Source organism: Mus pahari, chromosome 4 (genome assembly GCF_900095145.1).
Source record: "Mus pahari chromosome 4, PAHARI_EIJ_v1.1, whole genome shotgun sequence".
NCBI classification, from domain to species: Eukaryota; Metazoa; Chordata; class Mammalia; order Rodentia; family Muridae; genus Mus; species Mus pahari.
Genome location: NC_034593.1, coordinates 88,429,861 through 88,454,718, shown reverse-complemented (window position 1 = coordinate 88,454,718; position 24,858 = coordinate 88,429,861). Strand labels below are relative to the sequence as shown.

The following is a 24,858-nucleotide window of genomic DNA, read 5'->3' as shown; positions in this document are numbered from 1 at the left end:
CGAGGAGGGGGAGGGTACAGGGGGAGCGGGAGATCGAGAACCCTGCCCAGTCTCGGGAGCCAGCCTTGCCTGCAGTTTCCTGAACTAAGTGCTTCTGGCCACGCAGAGCAACCGCTTCTAAGGCCTGACTCTAGCAATGGCTTTCGCAAATCTGCGCAAAGTACTCATCAGTGACAGCCTGGACCCCTGCTGCCGGGAGATCCTGCAAGATGGAGGGCTGCAGGTGGTGGAGAAGCAGAACTTGAGCAAGGAGGAGCTGATAGCTGAACTCCAGGTAAGGCGAGCCGGACACAAGCGTAATCACCGGGCATCTTTATGGCCAAACCGGCTGACCCCAGTGGTTCCAGGGCTGTCCTACCCTATCTTATCAGTTGGTCCCGGGGCCTCCCGAGATTGGGGACCAGCAGTGGGAGGGAGGAAGGGCGGAGAGGAACGAAGGGCCTGGAGGTGCAGAATGCAAACTTTCTGTGCTTTTTGCTACCGGCGCTGCAGAGTGCAGCTGCTCCGTCTGGTCCTGCGGGATGCCAGAACCTCTCCGGAGTTCTCGTGCCTGTCGACCCAGGCTGCGAGCTCCCGGCTCGGGTGCTACACGCACACCATCCCTGCTGAGTGCAGACTCCTGGGGTGGGGGCAGGGGGCAGGGGGCGCGGGGCGCTGGTTCTGCTCCTGCCGGTCCCGTGGCATTTGTGGCAGCTGACTCGCACCGCCTTTTGTCTGATGCAAGACCTTGGCGCTCTTCCCCCCCCCCCCGCCTTGGGGAGCGCTCGTGGGATTCCGGGCGGTCCGGGGGGTGCAGCCCGAGTCCCGCGCCGCCCACGCGTCCACCACCTGGAGTCAACTTCCGCCCTTGGCTTCATCGCCGATCGGGTCCGACTTCACTACATCAGAATCCAGTCCCAAGCTCAGTAGGGACAGGTTACTTCTACGAAGTCTTCGGAGCAAACCTCTAATCGTTATAAAACTTAAAAATCTTTCACTTATTTGAAAAGCTTTTGTAAATCGGGTGACTTTGTTCAGACGTAAGGAAGGGGTTTCTGCTTTGTGAGCACTTCAGTTCCTGCCCTTCCTGTAGATCTAATCCATCCAGGTATGCTGTCTCTGTCCCAGCTGTCCTGCCCCACCCCCAAAGTTCCACGTGCTCGGCTTAGGGCCTGCAGCCAGGAGGAATGTACTTGTCTTCCGGCTCAGGCGGAGGCGGAGGCCTCCCTCAAACCGCAGAGACCAAGTGGGGTTGTTTTTGCAGCCCTGGAAACTCTCTGAGCTCGCTTGTCTATTTCTCCCAAGACCCTTCCCCGACCCCAACCCCCTTTCCTCTACGGAGCTGATAGCCACGTGCCCAGCAGCCCTTATTCGCAGGCTTTTTCTAGGCCTGGTCTTTAAGAAGCTTGAAAGAGCTAGGTGGAGATGGCACATACCTTTAATTCCAGCACTCAGGAGGCAGAGGCGGGTGGATCTCCGTGAGTTCGAGGACAGCCAGGACTGGAAAAGAATAAAGTGAAAAAGAGCTGGCTGGCTCATGCCTAGTATGAAGGAGGCTGAGTCAGAGCATCTCTGAGTTCGAGACCAGCCTGAGCTACAGAATGAGACCATATCTATAAAGCATGACAAGAAAAGGAAAGAAGAGGGGGCAGGGTTGTAGGTTTCTTGGGGAACAAGGCCCAATGCTGAGACAGCTCACTGAGACAGCTAGTCAGGTGACAGTTCTGAGACAACAGACAGTGGAGCCTGTGGGAATGGAGAGTCCAGAGAAGGGATTGTTGTGGTGGTCTATATGGGTGGCTCAGGCCATGACTCTTACAATCGATAGTACTAGTGGGACCATTGTGTCCTTCACATGTCCTGTGACAGTGACCTTGGTTCTGTAAGCAGTGGGCTGAGCGGGAAGGCTGTAGAGTGCCTTTCAGGCCACCAGTGGCTGCAGGCTTTGCTGCTTTCTAGAGGCAGTGAGAAATGTTATATCCAATATAGGGGCTGGAGTAGGGGGTGTGAGGAGGAGGGCGAGGAGCAGGCCAGGCCTGAAGGGGATTCCAGTGGGAGTCCAGTGCTAGAAATGCGGGGTGCTTTCAAGCAGTGGAGACCCTTGGCAGGAAAGAAGAGGAGGGTGGGTGTGGCTGACTTGGCTGGCTGGTCCCTTGGGAAGCTCTCGGCCTTCAGTGTGCCTTGGCAAAATACCCAGTTCAGAATGCCAATGAATAATCTTGGATTACCTGTAGAAGGACCCGCATTTCCACCCTCCCTCCTCATTTTGTCTCCTTCTGAGAGTAGTCAGAGTGTCTCCTGCCAGGCCCCATTTTAATCTTTGGAGTAAGAAGCAAGGGGTCCCCCTTGCAGGAACTGGTCTCTGCTACTTCATATTCTGGTCATGCATGCTGTTCTTCGCCCTAAGCCCAGGGAGATGTCACCATTCACTCTCTCCCATAGTGATAGACTGCCAATCACCAAGTCGGAGCACACTGGGGCACTGAGTTTTGTAAGTTACGATTAGTGTTGCGGAAAACAGTAGAGATGCAATAATATTGGTAGAGTCTTGTTTCGTGTGTGGGGTTTCAGTCCTCTGGGTTGGAGTGGGTGTGAGGGCACGTGGATGTGTGAGTACATGAGCACAGACACAAATTAGAGCAAGTTAGAGGGCTCCTTTTTCTTATATCACAACCATTATTAGAGAAAAGGACTCCGTGCACGAGCACACACACAAACACACACAACACAACTTGGCTCTGGATGTGATGAAACATGCCCATGTAATCCTATTACTTGGGACACTGGAACATGGGGATTGCCACATTGCAAGATCATTTAAAAAAAAAGAAAGAAAGAAAGAGAGAGTAGGAGAGGGAGGCAGGCAGGCAGAAGGTACTGCCTCATGCTTTTAATCCCAGCACTCAGAAAGGCCGAGGCAGGTAGATAGATCTCTGAGGCCCAGGCCAGCCAGGGCATTACCTGCATTCACTACAAGGGGATCACTTGGAGAGCTTCTCTAACATGCCCTATGCACTAAGTGTTGACAATAATTGGATTACCCACAAGGCCAAGGCCATCCTCTTGGGAAAGAAAGCAAGTGTGAACTTGAAGAATAAGAGTGGGGATAGGTTCCCACTGAGTTAGCACAGGTTTTCTGGAACAGCCGTAAATCAAACACGTCAATGGCATACTGTTTCCTAGCTCTGAAGCCTAGGAGTAGGAAAGGCAACACCCATAGGCTAACGTGGAGAGTGTATGTTCCAGATGACACTCTAGGCGAAGACCCATGGAGGTGCTTTTATCAAGTATTCCCACTTGGTGAGTGCAAGAGAAGAAAGAGCAGGTGCTGGGGTGGGGGTAGAGGGGTGAGGGATTCGATTTTGAGAGCCTTGAACTTAATTCTTCTGCCTCTCCCCCAGCGTTGGAGCACTGGGGTAGAGTCCTGGGATTTAGGTATTCGTCATGCATGACAGAGTATTCTAATTTCAGCACTACACTAGGAGTTTGGTTAGGTGTGAGCATTTGGGCTGTTCAGTGGTTTGTCTATGTAGAGCAGGGGAGGAGCACCCTGGAGGAGTCTTGAGAGATGAGCTATATGGTCCTAGAGAAGGGACGAATGGTGTTTAGGAGTGCCCGGGTCTGAGGGTTTAGCACAGGGTGGGGTGGCCTCAGTAAGTTCGTAGCAAAATAAGCTGAAGAAATGGCATAGAGTTGATGTGATAGAAGGTCTTGGAAACCAGCAAACTCTGACCGGTGTTGGCTCCCGGTAGGTCCCATGCCCTTAGGACATACCAGCTTTGGAAGCACATCTGTGCCAGTCAGTCTTACTGGAGGTGTTAAAGGTTCAGTGTCAAAAGCTGGCTGGGGCTGGTGGGTAGAATGTATAGTTCCAGGGTGCAGGCCCCTCAGAGCAGACTCAGCCAGGGAGAAAAACAGCACTGTGACTGCGGTTGTGCTTAGGGACTGTCAGAGAAGCAGACAGTTGAAGTCCCTTCGTCCTCTCTGTAGCTGCAGTTTCCTGTGGGGAATCCCCCAGAGCAATGATTGGGCAAGTTACCTGAAACTATACAGGGCAGAGCAGAACCTGGGCTTAGGATCAGAGAAGAGAGAAAATGGGTCCCCTCTCCCTATCTGCCTGTGTGTGAGAGATTGGGGGTGCAGGGGAGAGGCAGGGCACAAAACGGCCTTCAAATGTCAGTTTTTGGTTCCTCTGTTCTGTCAACAACAGCCTCCTTCAGGGGCCTGCCTGGAGCCCTCCCTGTAGGCACAGCCCCACCCAGGGAAGATGCCTCCAGTCTGAACAGCTCCAGAGAACTGATTCTAGAACCATTCTTGTTGGTGTCTCTCTCTCTCTTTCTTTCTCTCTCTCTCTCTCTCTCTCTCTCTCTCTCTCTCTCTCTCTTTTTTTTTTTTTTTTTTTTTTTTTTTAAAAGCAAGGTCTCTTGGCCTGGCCTTGAATTCTGTCATTGCTGCAGGTTCTACAACTGCTCCAAGCAAGTCAGTCTACTCCAGTATTTCAGCCACCCCTCCCCCTAACCTAAATACCCTTTGAGCAGCAGCTCAAGCTTCATTCACATCTCTTTTCCCAGCAGAGATAAAATAACCCTGTTCTCTCACCTTGTACCACGTCCACTGCTCCTTCCTCCATCCCAGGCTTGTAAAGGCAGCATGGGCCTCACCCTAGGGCCCAGACTCTTAGGCTCAGGGCTCTTTTCTCTCCCTTCCTGTGGGGTCTCAAGAACCATTTTCCTTTAAGCAGGCATTTCCTTCCATTTCGCTTACTTACTCTGCCAGCCAGTGTTTACAGCTGTCTTCCTTCCACACGCCTGGTGAGGGGCTCAAGGAGTGAAATTGGATCCCACCTCTGCTCATGAGCAGCTCAGTGTCCAATGGAAGAAGTGATGTGGAGCAGGACCAAGTGCCATGCCTGAGGCCCGAACCTAAATCTCTGAGATAAGGGGATGCAGCTTCAAGGATGCAGGCAGGCCAGGCTGACGATGAGTATACAGGAGTTGCTGTTCTCTCTTTGGAATTTACCCATGAGGCAAGGAATGTCAGTGTGTACAGAGTTGACTGGGGCATGTGTCTGGTCACACTGAGGTACTGTCAGGATGGGTTATTCTCTGGCTCTAGGTCCTTATTGGGGCGCCCTCTATGGCAAGATTAATCAGATGACTAGAGCCAGCAAGCTGAGGCTATAGTTGTAGTGTACTGACCAGGTACTCATGTCTTACAACTGCTCTCAAATGTCCACGTTACCCTACAATGTGCAAAGAAGCCAGACGTGCCTGTGAGTGGGCATTCGTGCCCACCGGGAACGCACCAGAGTCCTCAGGTACATTACAGAAAAACTGTATGAACCCTGGTATTGTCTTCCTCTGCCCAGGACTGTGAAGGCCTTATCGTCCGGTCAGCTACTAAGGTCACTGCTGATGTCATCAACGCAGCAGAGAAGCTCCAGGTGGTGGGCAGGGCTGGTACAGGCGTGGACAATGTGGATCTGGAGGCTGCCACGAGGAAGGGCGTCCTAGTCATGAAGTAAGTTCTGGAAGCTGAGGGTGGCTCTTGAGTTTATTTTTATTTTTTATTTATTTTTTTGCTAGCTCAGTGATCTTGCACCCTGTATAGATGCACACTCTTTCTTGGTGGAGTGACTCCCATCTTGTCTCTTCCTTCATTTCCCGCCATCAGTCTGAAGCAAAGATCCCAGTTTCTCTTCTAGCACTCTAGGCCCTAGAGGAGAGGGGTCCCTGTCAGCACTGTGTTTATAGAAGCCCAGGGGCAACATGGCCAGCAGGCTATCGCTGTACTGCCCTGAGTTAGGAACCTAGTGGTATAGTTGTTCCCAGTCCACTTTGCTGACTCTTGAGTCCTGCCCTCCGCCCCTCCCCCAGGAGGGTAGGGGTTAATGGACAGAATGACTGACAGAGGTCGGTACCTGATGGTGGAAATGTTAAAGAATAACCCATCCTACCTACTCTGGTCCTGACACAGGGGCCGCCAGCCCCACTTCTGCCTACACCTTATCTGCTTGCTGAGGGAAGAGCTGGAAGTTCTCTTGTCTTGCACAAAGACAAACTCTTACAGTCCTTTTGTTTTTCAGAGTCTCATAACTCTTTGTAACCTTCATTTCTACAAATGAGCATACCCTGTAGAGGAAGCAGAAGGTTTAAATAAGTGTGGTTGGGCTTTGGCGTTGTCACCATTATCTCCTGGGTTTTTTGTTTGTTTGGTTGGTTTGGTTTGGTTTTTTTGGTGGTTGGTTGTTTGCTTGTTTGTTCGTTTTGTTTGTTGTTGTGTTTTGGGGAGTTGGGCTTTTTCTCAGTTTGAATTTGTTGAGTAAAAAGAAAAAAACCAAACAGGTAGAGATAAAAACATGAGCTTCATTCCTAATACGAGCTGGCTGATGGGACCCCAGCAGGGTTACCCGGCAGCAGGCTGACCTGAGTGTTGTAGACTTGGCTCAGGGGCTCAGGGGAGGAAGGGTCAGAGGAGAGTGTAGATGGATAGGCCCTGAAATGAGAGAGAACTGGGCCAAACTACGCTTCCACCTTTCCATCAGGTGTTTCCCTGCCTTATGCCTGCCTGAGGGAGGGCCTCTGCCTTAGAACAGGAGGCCAAGGTAGCCTGGTTCTTAGGGCAGCAAAGCGTCAGAGGAGCCAGAATGGGAGCCCAGGGCTGGAAGTGTGGAGTGCTGGGTTTGCCTGGGCCCACTGACATCTCTTCTTTTGGATCTTTAGCACCCCAAACGGAAACAGCCTCAGTGCTGCAGAGCTCACCTGTGGGATGATCATGTGCCTGGCCAGGTAAGCCCCTGACTTCTCAGAAGACCCAGCCGCGTTCCACGAGCTCAGTGATTACCACTCAGCCAGCAAACAGACCTAGAAAAGAGGTCCAGGGGCCTCAGTCTAGAGTTCTGCGGGGGCGCTAAGCACACAGACACAATGTACCTTCTCTGATGGCTTGAAAGTTTGCATGGGAAGATGGGTGCTGTCTTAGTTAGGGCTTTACTGTTGTGAGGAGACACCGTGACCAAGGTAAGTCTTATAAAGGACAACATTTCATTGGGGCTGGCTTACAGGTTCAGAGGATCGGTCCCATTATCATCAAGGTGGGAGCATGACAGAATCTAGGCAGGCGTGGTGCGGGCAGAGCTGAGAGTTTTACATCTTCATCTGAAGGCTGCTAGTGGAAGACTGACTTCCAAGCAGCTAACCTACAGTGACACACCTCCTAATAGAGCCACTCCCTAGGCCAAGCATAAACACACCATCACATTCCACCCCCTGGCCCTGGCCCTGGCCCCGATAAGCTTGTTCAAACACAGGAGTCTATGGGGGTCATCTCTAGCCAAAGCATAATAAAAAAGTACATTTAGTCCAACTTCCAAGACTCCCCATAGGATATAGCAGTCTTAACAGTGTTAAAAGTCCAAAGTATAGGAAAGCAGCTGGGCAAACTCCAAACTCTGCATCTGATGTCAAAGTGGTCTTCAGATCTCCAACTACGGCAACAAACTTCTTTTCCTGGGCTGTTTCCACTCCGTATTCGCAGCATTCATCAGGAGATGGCTCTGGCATCTCGAAAATCTTGGGGTCTCCAAGGCAACTTCAATGTTCTTGTTCCAGTATCTGGGATCCACACATGATCTTCCGGACTCCTCCAGAGGGCTGGCGTCACTTCTCCAGCTCTGCCCTCTGTAGCACTCTAAGCTCAGGTTGATCCACTCCACTGCTGCTGCTGTTTTTGGTGATCATCCCATGGTACTGGCATCTCCAATACACTGGGGTCTTCTGCTGCAAATAGGCTTCACCAGTAGCCTCTCGTAAGCTCTCTTCATGGGGTCAAGCCTCAAATCCTTTGTATGACCCCTTTAGTTCTGGGCTATCAACTACAACTGAGGCTGCACCTTCACTAATGGCCTTCCATGGCCTCTCACAGTGCCAAGCCTCAGCTGCTCTTTATGACCCCTTCATGCCTTCAAAATCAGTACCACAGCTGTAGCACAAGGTATAGCCTTGGGTGTCTCTATAACACAGCTTCTTTGCGCTCTCAGAAAACACTTCCTAGAAGATTTCACCTCAGTGATTTGGGTCTTTTCTAAATCACCGCTAATTTCTTAGCTCCAGTTAACCAGCATCAATTATCCCAGTAGTCCCTTCTATTTTTCACTCTAAAGCCAGAGCCACATGGCCAAAGCTGCCGAGGTATTCTGCTTCTGCAGGAGCTGGAACGTGGCCCCCTTGTTCTATTACATTATCACTAGCTTTCTGTTTTCCAACTTCCTCACTGCCTAAGTGTGACTGTCCTGGAACTTGCTCTGTAGAGTGATCTTGAACTTGGAGATTTGCGTGCCTGTCTCTTAGAATTAAATGTGTACCACCACTCTTAGACTTTAGGAACTTTTTCTGTCCCTGGCTGGCCTTGAACTCAAGAGATCTGCCTGGTTTTATCTCCTGGGATTAAAGGTGTCTACCACCATGCCTGTATCTAAATTTAGCTGGGTAGGCTCTTGCCCCAAAGTCCCACTCCCTTAATCTTTTATCTCCTAGAACACAGGATTCATCACCATTTCACTTCCTGGTGCCTCTTTAATACTCGAATCATATATTTTATATTTTTCCTTCCTAAGCTTGCTGTTCAAAATGCTTACCATAAGACTTAACCAGAGAACAAAGTCTCTGCTAGGCTTTTTTGAGACTTCTTTGTCAGTGCAATTTATATAAACCTCTTTACCTTAGCCTCAGGCAGACTCTTCAGACAAGGGCGAAAAGCAGCCACATTCTTCACCAAAATACCACAAAAACAGCCTGTACACCACATACTGAAATTCCTCTCCTTTGAAAATTCTTGGGCCAGGCCTTCACAGTTCATATCACTCACAGCAACAGTCTTCCATATTCCCACTAGGATGGCTCACTAAATCCCACTTAAAACATTCATTCCATGACTTTCCAAATCCAAAGTCCCAAAATCTACTTTCTTCCAAACAAAAGCATGGTGAGGCCTATCACAGCAATACTCCAGTCCCTGGTACCAACTTCTGTCTTACTTTTGAGTTTTACTGCTGTGAACAGACACCATGACCAAGGCTTACAAGTCTTACAAAGGACAACATTTAATTGAGGCTGGCTTACAGGTTCAGAGGTTCAGTCCATCATCATCAAGGTGGGAGCATGGCAGCATCCAGGCAGGCATGGAGCAGGAGGAGCTGAGAGTTACACCTTCATCTGAAGGCTGCTAGTGAAAGACTGACTTCCAGGCAGTTAGGTTGAGAGTCCCACACCCACAGTGACACACCTACTCCAACAGAGCCACACCTAATAGTGCCACTCTCTGGACCAAGCATATGCAAACCATCACAGATGGTAACAGCAAGCTCACAGAGAGTGTACACACCCTCCTACACTCTCTCTCTCCTCACACCCATGGATGCTGTGCCTTCTTTAATCCCAAACCTTGAGGATGATCTCCGTACCCTACAACCTCAAGTACCATGTGCGTCAGGTATCTGCTAACTTGTTAAGCACTGAGATTTTCCGTTTTAACCCTTGACTCTGGTTGGGGCAGCTAGGCCATGATCCCCAGCGTCTACCTGACACTGCCCTTCTAGGCCAGCAGTTCTCGACCTGTCGGTGGTGACCCCTTTGACAAATCTTTTTCTCCAGTAATATTTGCAGTACAATTCCTAACGGTAGCACAATTACAGTTATGAAGTAGCAACAGGAATTGAATGGTTAAAGGCCAGCACAACATGAGGAACTGAACTGAAGGGTTAGGAAGGTTGAAACCCACTCTCTAGCCTGTATTGTAATGCGTGGGATAAGCACGTATCATCATTCATGTGCCTACCTGCGGATTCCTATCTAAGGGAGCTCTTCTGGTAGGGTTCTGGGATGTGTGAGCCTCCTTGGGGACAGTCTAATGACCCAGTAATGGGACACATAATATATAACATGAAAGCATCCTGAGAAGCCAGACAGTAGTTTGGCAGATATGACACACTTACCGGGCATTTGTGTGTGTTGTGTCTCTGTGATGCAGGCCGAAGCTGTTCTGAATCCCTTTTAAAAGATCCAGACAGCCAGCACTCTTGCCTGGGGCCTGGAACCTGCCCCAGTTATCTCTTTTCTATCTTCTCCTTCCGGCTGGGGGAAGCTAACCTTTGCTCTACCTTCTCCCGAGATTCCTGCCTAGCAGTGCAAGCATTGCACTGGTCAGTGAGGGGAGGGGAGGAGACCGAGCCCGGCATATGCAGCAGAAGAGCCTCAGCTAGACGGTTCCCTGAGGTCTCCCAGGATGTCCGAGTTGTGCCTGTCCCAAGAGGACTGTACAAGTTTAAACTTGTACTGCTAAGTTCAGTGATACGTTTGCCTGTCAGAGTATACGAACACAGCTTTCTGCTTTCCCCCACCCCTGAGGGTGAAGAAAAGGTTTGAGAAGGCGGAAGTTTCCCTCCAATGCCAGGGCCAACTTATCGAAAGGAGCAGGCAGAGTACTATAATTTGTAATTTGTCCCCCTCTCCCAGAATCCCTTGCTGATACCCCTCATCCAAGATGGGTGTAAACCACGTCATGTGTACCTTGTGGGGAAGGAAGTACCTGACTCAGAACGTTAGTGGGTGTTCTGCTCTTAAGGCAGCAATCCAGGCCTGAGGGCCTACAGCGCGCACAAAAGAACTACTTCCCCCAGGAGATGAGTGGTGTGGGCCCAAGCGCTTTTCAGAGTCCAGCATGGAGAAGGTGCACAGCATGAAGCCATTCCTCATTGTTCCCAGAGGTGGTCTTGGGGCCATGTCCCACAATCTGTGTCTTTACCCTTAAGTCCTAACTGCCTCTCTGCTGGATCCAGAAAGCCAAACATGGCAACTCAGACTTGGACAGGAGTGGAGTCAATAGAAAGACACCGTCTGCGGTGTGTGGGCGAGTGTGGGTTAGAAATAGGTAGGACGGGTGGTGGATGTGTCGGAAGTATTAGGATCCTTCAGGGCTGAGTAGAAAGGTCTGGGCTGTGTTGCTATGGTACCCACTTGCCTCAGGTTAGCTCTCTTGGGGTTTAAGAAGGAAGGTTAATCACCTGCCCCTTGATAACAAGAGAAGCCATCAAGAGTGGTTGATCCAGAAGAAGAACCAACCAGGAGTCTTTGAAGCATCTGTCCCCAAAAGCTTCGGAAAGCTGGCGCTGCTTACAGGAGAAAACTTGCCAAGCCCACTCAAACTCTTCGTGGTACCTTGGTGGCGGAGCACATCAGATTCTTCCCCCAGCCTCCTGGCTAGAGATAGATGTCCTATGGTTCCTAAGTCATGTCCTACCAATGTTCTTGCTGTCCCAGCCTTCCCTTACACACAGTGGCCCTGAACCTGAGCCCCCGACACCCACGTTGTGTGGTTCCCAGGAAAATGACGGAGATGGTGGCTGCCCTGAGCTATCTGTGTACCTTCTTCCTGGGCTGTAGGGTGACCCATTGAACCTGCTCTGTTTTTGCAGGCAGATTCCCCAGGCGGTGGCTTCGATGAAAAATGGCAAATGGGACCGGAAGAAGGTGAGCTCTTGCCTTGCCTTGCCTTGCCCACGCAGGCTCAACGGCCCACCCTTACTCTTGTTCCTGACTTGGTCATCTTTGCCTTTTGCCTTTCTGGTTGCAGTTCATGGGAACAGAACTGAATGGGAAGACACTGGGAATTCTTGGCCTTGGCAGAATCGGAAGAGAGGTGGCCACCCGAATGCAGTCCTTTGGAATGAAGGTAAGAGGTTTCTGGACACTTTGGGCCTGTTCTTTCTGAAGCAGTATTGGAAGAGATGGCTAAGCATGGAAGAAGCTGAAGGCTTTGTTGTACGTGGATCTCTAGAGCCTCTTACTAAACAGGCAGTAAAGTCAGAGAGAAAAGGAACTTTGATCTCTCCATTAGGACATTTGACCTCAAAAGCTGAGAATACTTGATGCGGGTCCCTCAACTCCTGGGTGTCAATAGCCCTGTGTCTCAATGGGCCAGCAAATGTTCTTCCATGACACATACCCTTTCTTGTGGTGTTACAAGGGCCTTCTAGTTATTCTGTGTCTCCTCTCTCTGATGATTTAAAAACAGATTTATAGCCAAGAAATGCTTTCTGTCTTTTCTATTTCCCTCATTATCCCAGCAAAGTTTAAAGGTGCTGATAGATGGGCATAGTGTCCCATGTTTATTATCTCAATATTTGGGAGACATTGACAGGTGGTTCATGGGTTCAAACCCAGCCTGGGATTCTTTCTTTTTCTTTTTTTTTTTTTTTTGTTTGTTTGTTTTTCGTTTTGGTTTTTCGAGACAGGGTTTCTCTGTTTAGCCCTGGCTGTCCTGGAACTCACTTTGTAGACCAGGCTGGCCTCGANTTTGTTTGTTTTTCGTTTTGGTTTTTCGAGACAGGGTTTCTCTGTTTAGCCCTGGCTGTCCTGGAACTCACTTTGTAGACCAGGCTGGCCTCGAACTCAAAAATCCACCTGCCTCTGCCTCCCGAGTGCTGGGATTAAAGGCATGCGCCACCATGCCCGGCTAACAAGATTCTTTAAAATACACGCTTGTTTGCGCGACCTGATATGAGAAATTACTAGACAGCTTCATATCTCAAAAGTCACTTCAACCCTCTCTTCTTTTCCAACTGTGGGATCAGAAAGCTCCTGGCTGGATGATGGACGAATGTGACCAAATGCTTGTCTGCCATGAGAGCTGAAGGCAGCTGAGTGGATGCCAGTGGACATTCCACATTTAATGTGATTGTTGAGGGAATTACAGGGATTATGGTCACACAGCAGCCAGAAGGCTTTAGTTAAACATAATAAGCAAATTGTTTTGACAATAATCAGATCATCCCATGACAAATTCTGATCTAAAGGCTGAGGTCAGTGCTTGAGCAATCCTAAGTACATGGAACCAATTCGGCTGAGCATTTCGTTGACGTACAGTGTCTGGCTCGGGACAAACAGTAAGGCTCTCAGTCACCCCATGGCTCCCATTGTCCCTGTGGCATCCATACCTAGATTCTTCTAGCTTTTGAACACTAACACTAGGAGACCTTGGCAGGTATTGAATCCAGCCAAAGAGCCCCATTTTGTTTCCAGAGTAATGATGGTGAGAGGGAAGCCTGCCCAACCACCCACCCGGTGCTGCCCGGCTGCTCCCAAACATGTGTGCATCAATGTGGAGAAGTGATAGGATACTTCTCAGACATGTGTTTGTGTCAGAGAGATGTCTAGAACCTGCTCATCTCAGTGCTGGTCTGTAGCTTTAAGTGTGTCATACGCAACATGCTTGAATGTGTTTAGGATATAATTTTAACTATGTAGTTCAGGCTAGCCTCAAACTTATAATCCTCCTGCCTCAACCTCCGGAGTCCTAGGATGATAGGTAGCAGTCAGTGTTTAACTTCTCCCAGGGTTTTGGGAATATTGTTACCTTTACTTGGGGCTGCTCTTGGCCACTTCTACCTGCCTTGGTTTTGAAACACTCTTTGTGAACTCCTAAAACGTGGCTTGTAATGCACTCCCCAGCTAAGCGTCTTCACCCCGCTCAGCCGACCACCCTGCGATGTTCCTGGGTTTTAGTGAACGTCATCCTGGGATACAGAGATTCTCCATCATCTAAGTGCCTGCCTTTGTCCTTGAAGCCATCAACAGCAAGATAATATAGTTCTAAGCATCTAGGTTAGGAAACAATGGTCACATTAAGAAATGATATTACATTTTGTGTGTGTGTGTGTGTGTGTGCGCACAAGAGTGTGCATAGGAATGCACCTTTATGGAGGTCAGAAAGATTGTGAGACTTGGTTCTTTCCTTCCATTGTGTGGGTCCCAGGGATCCAACTCAGGCACCTTGGTAGTAAGTGCCTGTGCCTGCTGAGCCATCTCACTAGCCCTATGATTAATTCTTATTAAGCTCATTTCCAAACTAGTCTTGTTGCCTTGAAAAATAATAATCTGGTAGAACGTGGAGTTTGTAAACATCTCTTTCCCTTTAGACCTTTATTTATTTATCTATTTATTTTACAATTTTTTTTAGTATTATTATTTTCTTTATTTACATTTCAAATGCTATCCCGAAAGTTATGTGGGAGTTTTGTTTGATTTGTTTTGCGGTGCTGAGTCTTGAACCCAAAGCCTCACACAAGCTGATGAGTAGCTAGACAACTGAACTACATCATCACCCCTCTCATTGTTTTGTCTTGAGACAGGGTCTGGTTGAGTTGCCCAGGGTAGCCTTGAACTTATGACCCTTTCTTCTTGGCTTCTAAGTGCTGAGATTACAGACACCATGTCTCTTCACCTAAGCAGCTTTGAGGTGACATTTTGTTAAGTTTGTGTGTAAAGGCCATGGAGGTTGGCAGAAGGCATTCCAATGCTCAAAGCACAGCTATGACATGTTCTGACCAGCTCTGCCTTGGAACCCCTTAAACTTCAAGGCCTCATTTCTCCATCCCTTGTTGAGCCAGTAGGGCCCTGGAGCTAGAAGAGGAGCCTCTCATCTCAGCCTCTGTAACACCAGCAAGGTGGCGCTGGGACCCTTCAGGAAATGTGTCTTGGTTACTAACCTTTCTACTGCTCTGATAGAATACCATGGCCAGTAGCAACTTGAGGGGGTGGGCATTTAACAGGGAAGTCGGGGCAGGAACCTGGAAGCAGGATCCCAAGGCAGGAACTGATGTGGAGGCAACCCAGGAGTGCAGCTTACTGGCTGGCTCAAGCTACTTTCTTATACCACCCAAGACCACCTGCCCAGGGGTGGCACACCCACCGTGAACTGGCCTCTCCTATAGCGTCATTAATCAAGACACAATATTGACTAAGACCAATCTTATGGAGGGATTTTTCTCAGTTAAGACTCCCTCTTTCCAGATGTCTCTAGGTTTGTAGCAAGTTCACACACACACACACACACACACACACACACACACACGCACCAATCAACACACTCCCCAGCCTCTGTGCACTAGGACATCCGAGCCTTTCCTGGACATGTAGGAGCCAGGCAGGCATATCAATCAGCCCGATGCTATTCTGTCTGCTTTTGCCAGCATAGGTCCCCTAGTGTGAGCGCTCCGGCCCACCTCCTTTATGCCCTAGTTATTGCTAGTGAAAAGCAGGAGCCAGGCCTCTCCCAGCTAGACCAGTTCCTGGCAGTCGCCCATGGTAAGTGAAGAAGAAACTCTTATCTCTGTGAGGAAGAAGCTGAGCTGTGCTCTCTGACCTCTGCTTTCCCAGCCTCCTCCCCTCGCCCCAGGTACCTGCTGACACAGCAGGGACAGTGAGTGGCCTGGCTGTCAGCCCTGAGCTCTGTCTGCCTCGGTCCCCGAGAGTGGAGCACACCACGGGAGCTTCTCAGTCACACGTGGCTTTGTGGTCTCTGGTGTTCTTTTGCACTCCTCGCTGCATGTGAGAAGACAAATACATCTGGGCGAGAGATGAACGGGGCCATTGTTCTGGTCAGCGTTGGCACCCGCAGACAAAGACGAATTGTGAGGATGAGGCCCGGGATTCTGTCTCTCCCCCTGAGCGTTTCCTTCTTGGTACAGAGATGAGCAGGCTCCATCAGAGGATGGTAATAATGTCTGACTAGGCCCTCCAAACCCACAAGCCCTTCATGTTCTGTGCTCTGGTCCTTACAGGGCCACAAGAGGCAGTGCCTTTTTCTCTAGCCCTCGCTGGTGGCTGGGATAGATAGGGGAAGGGAGCTTCGCTTTATGAACAAGGCCTAATGATGCAAACTGTGGCCCTGAGGTACTAACTTATTCACCATTAGCGTTTTTTTCTTCCCCAGAAGCTCTATGTATAAAGAGAAGTCTCTTATTGTAAGGCAGGTTTTGTAGTCCCTAATTCTAAGTGATTCGCACACCATGTACTAGAGGACTACAAGTTCTGTCTCCCAGCCCTAGGCTCCCAGATATAACCATATCCTACAACTACCTTGGCCATGTAGCCAGGCTCTACTCCGACTAGCTCATAACTAGAGACACCCACTTATTCTAACCTACATTTGCCATGTCACTGGTTACCTGTGTTCTGTGGCCGTGGTACCATTGGCCTTCCCTACCCCCAACCCCTCCCCTGCCCCCTTCTCTCCAGAATTCTTTCTCCCACCTCTATTTCTTGCCTAAGCCGTAGGCCATAGGCATTTTAATTGACAGGTGAGGCATCCATACAGTATACAAGATGATCTGTCTCTACAGAAGCACAGGAAGGGGGTGGGTACCACTCCTCTCTGCAGAGGGAGGGAGCAACTGCTCAAGGACGAGGCCTCATTCCCTCCCTGTTCTTACACCCGAGTCCACTCCAAATGCATCGTTAAAGGGTTAAGGGGAGTTTCTTTTTTCTTGGAATATATTTACGTTAGAATGCTAGGGCAGTGTGTGGCCCTCATCTCTCTCATAGTTCTTTTTTTTTTTTAATTGTTTATTTTATTTATTTACATTTCAAATGTCCTTCCTCCCCACAAGCCCCCCCCATCGAATTCTCCCTCCCCTGTGCCTCTATGAGGGTCCTCCCCACAAGCCCCCCCCCATCGAATTCTCCCTCCCCTGTGCCTCTATGAGGGTCCTCCCCACACACCCCTTGATTCCCACCTCACCACCCTAGCATCCCTCTTATTCTGAGGTATCAAGCCTCCACAGAACCAAGGCCCTCTCCCCCATTGATAACAGATAAGGCAATTCTCTAATATATTTGTAGCTGGAGACATGGGTCCCTCCATGTATACTCTTTGGTTGGTGGTTTAGCCCCAAGAGCTCTGGGGTGTCCGGCTATTTGATGTTGTTGTTCTTCCTATAAGGTTGCAATCCCTTTCAGCTCCTTCAGTCCTTCCCCTGGTTCTTCCATTGGGGTCCCCAGGCTCAGTCCAATACTTGGTGGTGAGTATTTGCATCTGTAATGGTCAGGGCTGACATAGCCTCATAAGGGACAACTATACTTGCTTCTGTCAGCAAGTGCTTCTTGACATCATCAGTAATGTTGGCGTTTGGTGTCTGCAGGAATCTGTAGAATTGTTCCTTTCTAAAGGAAATTAAGGGACAAAAATATAGCAGAGACTGAAGGAAAGGCCGTTCAGTGACTGGCCCAACTTGGGATCCATCCCATGGGCAGGCACCAGACTCGGACACTATTACTAATGCTATGCTGTACTTTCAGACAGGAGCCTAGCATGGCTATTCTCTGAGATATTCTACCAGCAGCTGACTGAGACTACATACTTATATGCAACCTTTGGACTGAGCTCAGGGACCAGTATGAACTTAGAAGGCTGAAGGAGCTGAAGGGATTGTAACCCCATAGGGAGACTGACAGTTTCAACAAACCCAGACGTCTGGGAGCTCACAGTGACGAAACAACAAACAAAAGAGCGTATACAGGACTGATCAGATCTTCTTGGCATGTATGGATCATAGGACTGCCTTGACTGACCTCACTGGAAATAATGACTCCAATACTGTAGAGGCTTGATACCCCAGGGAAGGGCAACATCTCTAGAAATGAAGTGCACAGAGTCATTTTGTATGAGGTTCTGCCCTGCATCCCTCTTAAATAGTCAATAATAAAATTAAAATCTCCCAAAGTAATCCTATTTATGAGAAACTACAGAAACCTTGTAACTCTTCCTTGGTTAGTATGTCTGTTCTCTCCAGGTTAGACATTGCTGACATATTTCTATTTTTATAATAAAGATCCAATTAATTTTGAATTATTGCTTTGATACAGGAATGCTAGTGACTGACAGAGATGTGTATCACCATAAACATACTCAAACAGGTATAGGAATTCCCTGCACAACTCGTAGGCAGCTCCATGAAGAAGAGTCTTTTCTCCAAGCCATCTCTTGATATTCCTAAACCCATGGTGTCTCATAATTTTCTTGCAAGTGCACGCAAATTTATTCTTTTGTTCTTGAGGATATTTCCACCGAGAACAGAAGAGGACATACACTAGAAAGACAGGCATTTCCGCCTGAACTGGATGTCTTTCCTAGGTTGCCAGTTTGCAGTCCAATTCCCAACAATGGTTCAGTAGTAGCTGTGAATAGAAGTCCAAGGGTCTAGCAGTTGCTTAGTCCCACACGGCAAGCAGGCAGAAGAGCAAGAGCTCTCTCAGTTCTTAGTGTCAGGGTTCTCACCCATCTAAAAGACAGCAGCTGAGGAAGGACGCCTGGCTCCATGGCTCCAGCCACATCTCCAGTAGGCACATCTGCCTCAGTGGATTGACTATACCCTTCCTCCTCAGGGACATCAGGGCCTTCCTGACATATGGTTCCTATGTCCCTTCTTTCTCCATAGTCAGTCTCAGACAAAAGCTGAGCTTGGTAGGGAAGCCTGCTGGGTAGACCAGGCAAGGGTACTTAGGTCTTCGCTATTGCAAACCCGACCTGCCTGCTTCCTGAATCTGCCTTGCTGCTTATGGGGAATAATGTCACTGAGGTCATGGCTCCTCCCGAGACTTGAAAGATTCTTCCTTGAGATTGTCTCCGATGCTGGGTTTCATCTGATTCAACTCCTTTCTCTCACGAGGAGCGTGTGTGTGTTAGGTGTGTGTAGATGTGTGTAGGGGGCGTGAGGGGTAGGGAGGGTTTGCATGTTGGGGGTGTGTGTAGCATGGATTCTCCATGCCCTCTTTTGGCTCAGAGTCAGGAGGAACCAGTTTTCTCTGTTGGATAGTGCTGCCCTCGCCCATGATTGCCCCTGTGCTGACCGGTCCCCTGCTCTTATCCCACCTTTCCGCCTTCCCGGGAGGAGTGTAGGCCCCGAGGCCAGAGTATGATGCCAGGAGTGACCACTGCCTTGGTTTCTCCCGGCTAACACAGGGAATTAATACCTAATCCATCAGGTAGGATGTAGATGAAAGTCTCACGGCCAGGCCTGGTAGCACAGGTCTGTAAGCCTAGCACTTCTAAGGCTCAGTCAGGAGGATTTCAAGTGTAAGGCAGTTCTAGGCTTTATAAACAACAGCAAAGAAGCAGACACAGTAAATGTGACATAGTATTGCTGTTACCTTAGTAACCGATGCTTAGTCAGCTGTACGCATCTGTGCGCCCCGCCTACTTCGGTGATGACACTGAACCAGTTTCATGAAGCTGAAAAATGTGCCTTTTTTGGTCACTGGAACTTTAGTGTGAGTTGAGACTTTAAGCTCTGCATATTGTGTAATCTAGGTTATTTCAAAACCAGGGGCATTTTTTAAGTCTCACTAAACCAAATTCAAGAGAGAATGTTCTTCCCCCTTCTTCAGCCCTACATAGTGTCTCACCCTTCTTTCTAATGACACCTCTTGATTTATCTTCTGATCCCACGGACACTGTCCTCTCTCCAGTCTGTCCTGGGCCTTACCATTGCATCTACCAGCCTGTCTTCTGTTTCCTGTGGCATCGTGTTCCCCATGGGAGTGCCCTCCCTCACCTGCGCTCCTGTTAGGGCTTCCAAGACCCACTTGGTCCAGCCACACCTAAGTTGCTCCTGCACCTGCTGGGGGGTTTGGAGGTTGGTGACAGACAGCCTCTTCCCCTTTGTGCTGGCTGAGCTCCCTGCTGGTTCTGCAAGCCTCCTTCTGCTGGTCTACAGCCGTCAGGAGAGTAGCCCCAAGCCTACTGTACTGTCCTGAGAATTACAGTAGGGAACTTCAATTAGGTTTAGTGTGGCACCAGTTACTAACGGTGCAGTTACTGATAATGACAATACTGGTATTAAGATGCCTCTTCCTTCTCTCCCTTCTGACCAGATTGTAGGCTATGACCCCATCATCTCTCCTGAAGTCGCGGCCTCCTTCGGTGTTCAGCAGTTGCCGCTGGAGGAGATCTGGCCTCTCTGTGACTTCATCACTGTCCATACCCCACTCCTGCCCTCCACCACAGGTAGGCTCTCAGTGTGGGTTTTCTGCAGACATCAACAAGCAGGTGTAGGGAGGGAGCTGCCTGGGGCCTGCTGAGCACGATGATGCTTTGTCACAAGTCCTTGCCTCAGATGGAGGCGGGGTGAGCTCGCTGGAAAGGCCCAGGTGTCTAAATAGACTGAGGTAGTGCAACTGGCATCCTGGGCAGAGGCTTCATGGGACCCTGCAGGGCATTTTGTTCTTGGACCACCAAGCACCACCATTTCCTAGACTTCTTGACTCTAACCCACATCTAGTACCAGGTCTATTATCCCAGAGTATCTAGGACGACTGAAGTGAGAACAAGGTTGCTATCCAGCAGAAAGAGGCCTTTGGGGAGATGTGAGTTACGGGACCTGTGCTAAATGAGAGCGTCAAGAGCTGTCATTGTAGGCAGCGTCTCCTCTTTCTTCCAGGCTTGCTGAATGACAGCACCTTTGCTCGGTGCAAGAAAGGCGTGCGAGTAGTGAACTGTGCTCGAGGAGGCATCGTGGATGAAGGTGCCCTGCTGCGTGCCCTGCAGTCTGGTCAGTGTGCTGGGGCTGCACTGGATGTGTTTACAGAGGTAAGTGTTTGCAGCCTCTGTGTCAGGGTCAGAGGGAAAAGGTGAGAGAGGAGCAGAAAGGCCTTGGGCAACACAGTGTGCCATCTTGAAGCACAGAAGACTGTGTGTCATCTTGAAGCACAGGAGCTCACTGTGTCCGGCACGGAGAAAACCGTGTGCCAAGAGCACACCTGTGGTTTTGAAGAGGCTGTGCTGTCTTCTGTAAAACTAAGGTCTTAAACAGAACCCATCCCCGGTTAAACTGTTACATAGTGCCCATTCCTGGTCAGGCTGTTGCCATGTTGATGACTTGGGGAAGACAGGGGGAGTTAGTGTGCCACTCCTGATACTTAAGTCAGTCATATGGCCAAGGAGATGGCCTGCCTGGTACCCATTAGCTTTCCTCTTTTCCTCTTCCCTTCCCAGGGAGGCTCAGAAGCCCAGGAATGATGACAGTATTCTCCCAAAGTCCCCAGATAGACTCTTGTCCCAGCATGTTCACAGGTTCAGCCTCGGTATGCACTTGCACCAGTCCTGCTGGCCTCTCTGCTTAGAGATGTTATCTCGGCCTCTGGGTTCCTTGGTGTGGCCCCAGGGGAAAGAGTGTGGACCTTGGCTTGAATGCAGGTTCTAGCTATGAGACCATGGCAAGTCACTGGCCCTCTCTGAAGTCCCACAGCACTGGGATATTCCCAGCCAAAGGTGCACAGTGTTTTGGTTTTGTGTTTCTGGCTCTCTCAGCTCTGTTACAAGCTCCACTGTGTAGGAACGTCTTATAACAACGTAGTAGCATCTTCTGCCATGAGTATCTTCGCATTATCTGCTGGGATCCACATGGTTGCAATTCTCAAAGTTCAGTGGGAACAACAGCAGAGGGTGTGTAGCCAGTTCATAACCAACTTACATATCTCTCTGGGCAGGAGCCACCCCGGGACCGGGCTTTAGTGGACCACGAGAACGTCATCAGCTGTCCCCACCTGGGTGCCAGCACTAAGGAAGCCCAGAGCCGCTGTGGGGAGGAAATCGCGGTGCAGTTTGTGGACATGGTGAAGGGGAACTCTCTAACGGGGGTGGTAAGTATCTCAACCCGAGACTGGGGCCTGGAGTCTGGGAAGAGAGAAAAGATGCAGACAGAGCAGCTAGGGGTGGACAGGCTCAGCCCTGGGACCTGGAGGGTTGGAATCTGTACTTGTGCTGGCACTTGGGATAGATGGACGGAGCAGCCCTTCTGTAGTCTTGATAGCTAAGACCTTGGAGCTGGCAGACTGTTTCTGAGCTGTTATATTGTAGCCTTTCTGCAGAGATTTGACCCTTCCCAGGCTCAGCTACCAGAAAAAAGGCTCCTTTGTTTTCCACATGCCTTGGGAGTGGGGTGGTGTTGCTAGGGTGACAGAGCGAGGCCCAGTGTGTGTGTGTGTGAGAGAGAGAGAGAGAGAGATGGGGGAGGAGGGTGTGTACAAGGCATTCTTTGCATCACGTGCTCAGTCAGAACTCACTCAGCTTTCTCTGAGCCTTCCCTGTCATTGGCCGCTTGCTTAGTCTGGGGACTACCAGACGCCCTCACGTTCTGGCCCCAGTCCTTCCTGGGGACTTGCTTCCCCCTTCAACCCTTTCTGAACCAGCGCAGCTGTGCCTCAGTTTTTTTCTACTCCTGATTGTATTTGGTGGATTGGTTTTGGTTTGGTTTGGTGGTTTTTGACGCAGGGTCTCACTATGTAGCCCCGGCCTCAGACCCAGACCCCTCTACCTCCTGAGTGCCGGAGTTAAAGGTGTGCCCTGTCACACTCACTGTCCACATCTTCTATGATATAACAGGTCTGTTAACTTGTTAAAGCTGAATTATAAGTTCCCTGAAGACTGAAAGGCTGTCTTTAAGTTTCTCTGCAGCCTGTGTGAACGACCACCAAGCAATTACTTAATACTCTGCAAAAATCAGGGGATCCGACTGGATCTGACCCATGGCCTTTCTGATGCACAGCCTGGAAGTAGTCACTGGTCGGGTTCCGCTCAGCCCTCCTTCCTCCACTTAGATAGCTCAGTTCTCTGTCCCCAGACAGTTAGGATGCCCTTTGGTCTGTGGTGACTAGCCTCTTTGAGAGCCACTTGTGGCGTGAGAGCCTGTGGTGACCATATGGTATGACATTGACCTGTTTGCCCTCTTTCTCCTCGCACACTGTTGGCTCCTTGAGACCAGAGTACATTTTCCTGTTCATCCGGCCTCCCAGTGAGTTTCTGAGCAGGTGACCTTGATTGGGCTCCTGGCTGAGTTGTCCAACCAGAGAATGGAAACCTAAATGACACAGCCCCTCTCCTGCCTCAGCTGATGCCCTGCTAATGAACATCCCCCATTTTGGGCAACCTGATAGGACCTTCTCAGCTTTTTCTCAAAGGCAGACTTCTCTCTCCCTGGGATCCCTTCAAGTTAGCCACCTGCCCTGGGGTGGTGGTGAGATCCCATGACTTTATGACAGGAACGTCTTCACGCAGACTCCATGGACTACAAAGACAGAGTGTTACCGTCTTACATAAAATATGAAAATCTCTTAGTCACAGTAAACATCAGCAAATCGAACGGGCCACCCCGAGCTATTATAGTCTTTGGAAAGAGATGTTTTTATTACAAGAAGACATCTCTCCCTAATTATTCCCGCACCTTCTCCAGTTCTCTGACCATAGTACAGACGGGCATTGGGACCAGGTTGGTTTTCAGAGGTGCCCAACTCTACCCTGGCATCTTCCTATTTATTTTCAAGACTGACCACTGCACATCCTTTTATTTATGTCATGGACCTACCGTCAGCGAGCACATCCCCAGGCTGGGCTCTGTGGGCCCCGCACACTGGACAAAAGTGAGATGTTCTGCGCAGCGGTTTCTAAGCTGAGCACATCTGCTCTGAGTCCTCCTCCTAGTCTCCTGCCTTTCCTTCCTTCCTTCCTCCCCTGCAGCTTTTACTGTAGCACTAAAGGCTTGTCTAGTGATAACTGACAGCAAGAATAGAAGCAGTGGTGGTTTTTCTCATCTCATAGCCGCTAATTTGATTTTCTTCATCAAACCCGAGTTCTTGTTTGTTTGCCAGTGGGGCAGGATTTTGGCTTGTGTTTAGAGACAGGGTTTTACTCTGAATCTACAGCTGGCCTGGCACACACTGAGAACCTTCTCCCTTGGCCTCCTTACTGCTGGGGATCATAGGCAGGAGCCGCCATACCCAGATTTAAAGCCCAGGTTCCTAGTTAAATCCTTCTTGGATGGATTCTTTCTAAGAAGCCTCAAAGAAATTGTTAACACCTGTCTGGAAGCCAGAGCATCTGCAACCACAAAAAGGAGTAGGAATTTTACCTCAGAACAAAGAAGCTCTGTTATTAGAGGTCCCTGGTGGCAGGGGTGGGAGGGCATGGTGCCCTGAGACTCTATATTTGGGACGTCCAGGGATGTTCTACTTGACCCTAGATGCCAATTTCCCAGCATGCCTCAGCATCTTGGCACTGATGAATGTTTGAAGCATAATACAGTATCATCAGACCTGCCTGAATGTGTTTATAAGTCATAGTGCTCAGTGACACATGTGAACAGTCACTTAAAATAATCAAAATAGATAATAAAATGAGCCAGATGTGGTGGCTCACTCCTGTCATCCTAGCACTCGGGAGTTAGGTAAGGCTGGAGTTTCACCAGGCTAGACTACGAAGTCTCAAAACAGAAACAGAAAAAGGCGAATTCGCTCACCATCCCCAAGATGCACCATTCTGCCTCCCCACCCTCACACAAGAAGCCAACCTCCCACAGAGAGAACCAGTACCAATGCTGCTCAGTGAAGGAAGCCAGGCTTCTTACCCCTCTTCTGGTCATGTAGCGTGGTTGAAACTTTGTGCCCCCTTGGGCTCTGCAGTGCTTCTCACCTATGGGGACAAGTCCCTGTTCCCTGCTTGAGGGTTGGTGGACATCATCCAGAATCTTAGTTGCCTCTCCATGCCAAGCTGACCCTTGGCCACACAACACCAGTTCAGCTGTTCATTCGAGCAGGCTTGCCCTGATTGACTCCTCTCTCTACAGGTGAATGCCCAGGCCCTCACCAGCGCCTTCGCTCCACACACCAAGCCTTGGATTGGTCTGGCAGAAGCACTGGGCACGCTGATGCACGCCTGGGCGGGCCCCCATAAAGGGACCCTCCAGGTGGTTACACAAGGTGAGTCTAGGTCTGGTCAGGTCCACAGCAGGAGCTAGGGGCAGGGAGGTGGGGATGTGGACTTACCTCTGCTGGGTGTGTCCAATGCTCATTGCAGATTTAGTGGCAGGTTCAGGGGACTTGGGTCCTGCTCTGGGTGTAATTCACCCACTGTGGAGGTGGACAAAGTAAGTGGGGTACAAGTTCCCTGGGAAAACATATTTAATGGTCAAGATACCATTTATGCAATGTTTTTAGGATATACATGTTTCCCATGCAAGAGAGACCTGAGACATTTTTTCTTTCTTTTTTTTTT

At 49.6% G+C, this 24,858-nt stretch overlaps 1 protein-coding gene across 1 annotated transcript in view; it reads left to right on the top strand.

The window, feature by feature from the left end:
- The window catches only part of Phgdh (phosphoglycerate dehydrogenase), a 27,989-nt gene continuing 3,131 nt past the window's right edge, over window positions 1-24,858 (top strand). The window contains exons 1-9 of the mRNA XM_021195928.1: window positions 1-274; window positions 5,348-5,499; window positions 6,702-6,767; window positions 11,450-11,504; window positions 11,608-11,706; window positions 19,686-19,818; window positions 20,252-20,400; window positions 21,300-21,452; window positions 24,431-24,563. Of these exons, the coding sequence (XP_021051587.1) occupies window positions 137-274; window positions 5,348-5,499; window positions 6,702-6,767; window positions 11,450-11,504; window positions 11,608-11,706; window positions 19,686-19,818; window positions 20,252-20,400; window positions 21,300-21,452; window positions 24,431-24,563 (1,078 nt within the window). The 5' untranslated portion in view covers window positions 1-136. The remainder of the gene's footprint in view (window positions 275-5,347; window positions 5,500-6,701; window positions 6,768-11,449; window positions 11,505-11,607; window positions 11,707-19,685; window positions 19,819-20,251; window positions 20,401-21,299; window positions 21,453-24,430; window positions 24,564-24,858) is intronic.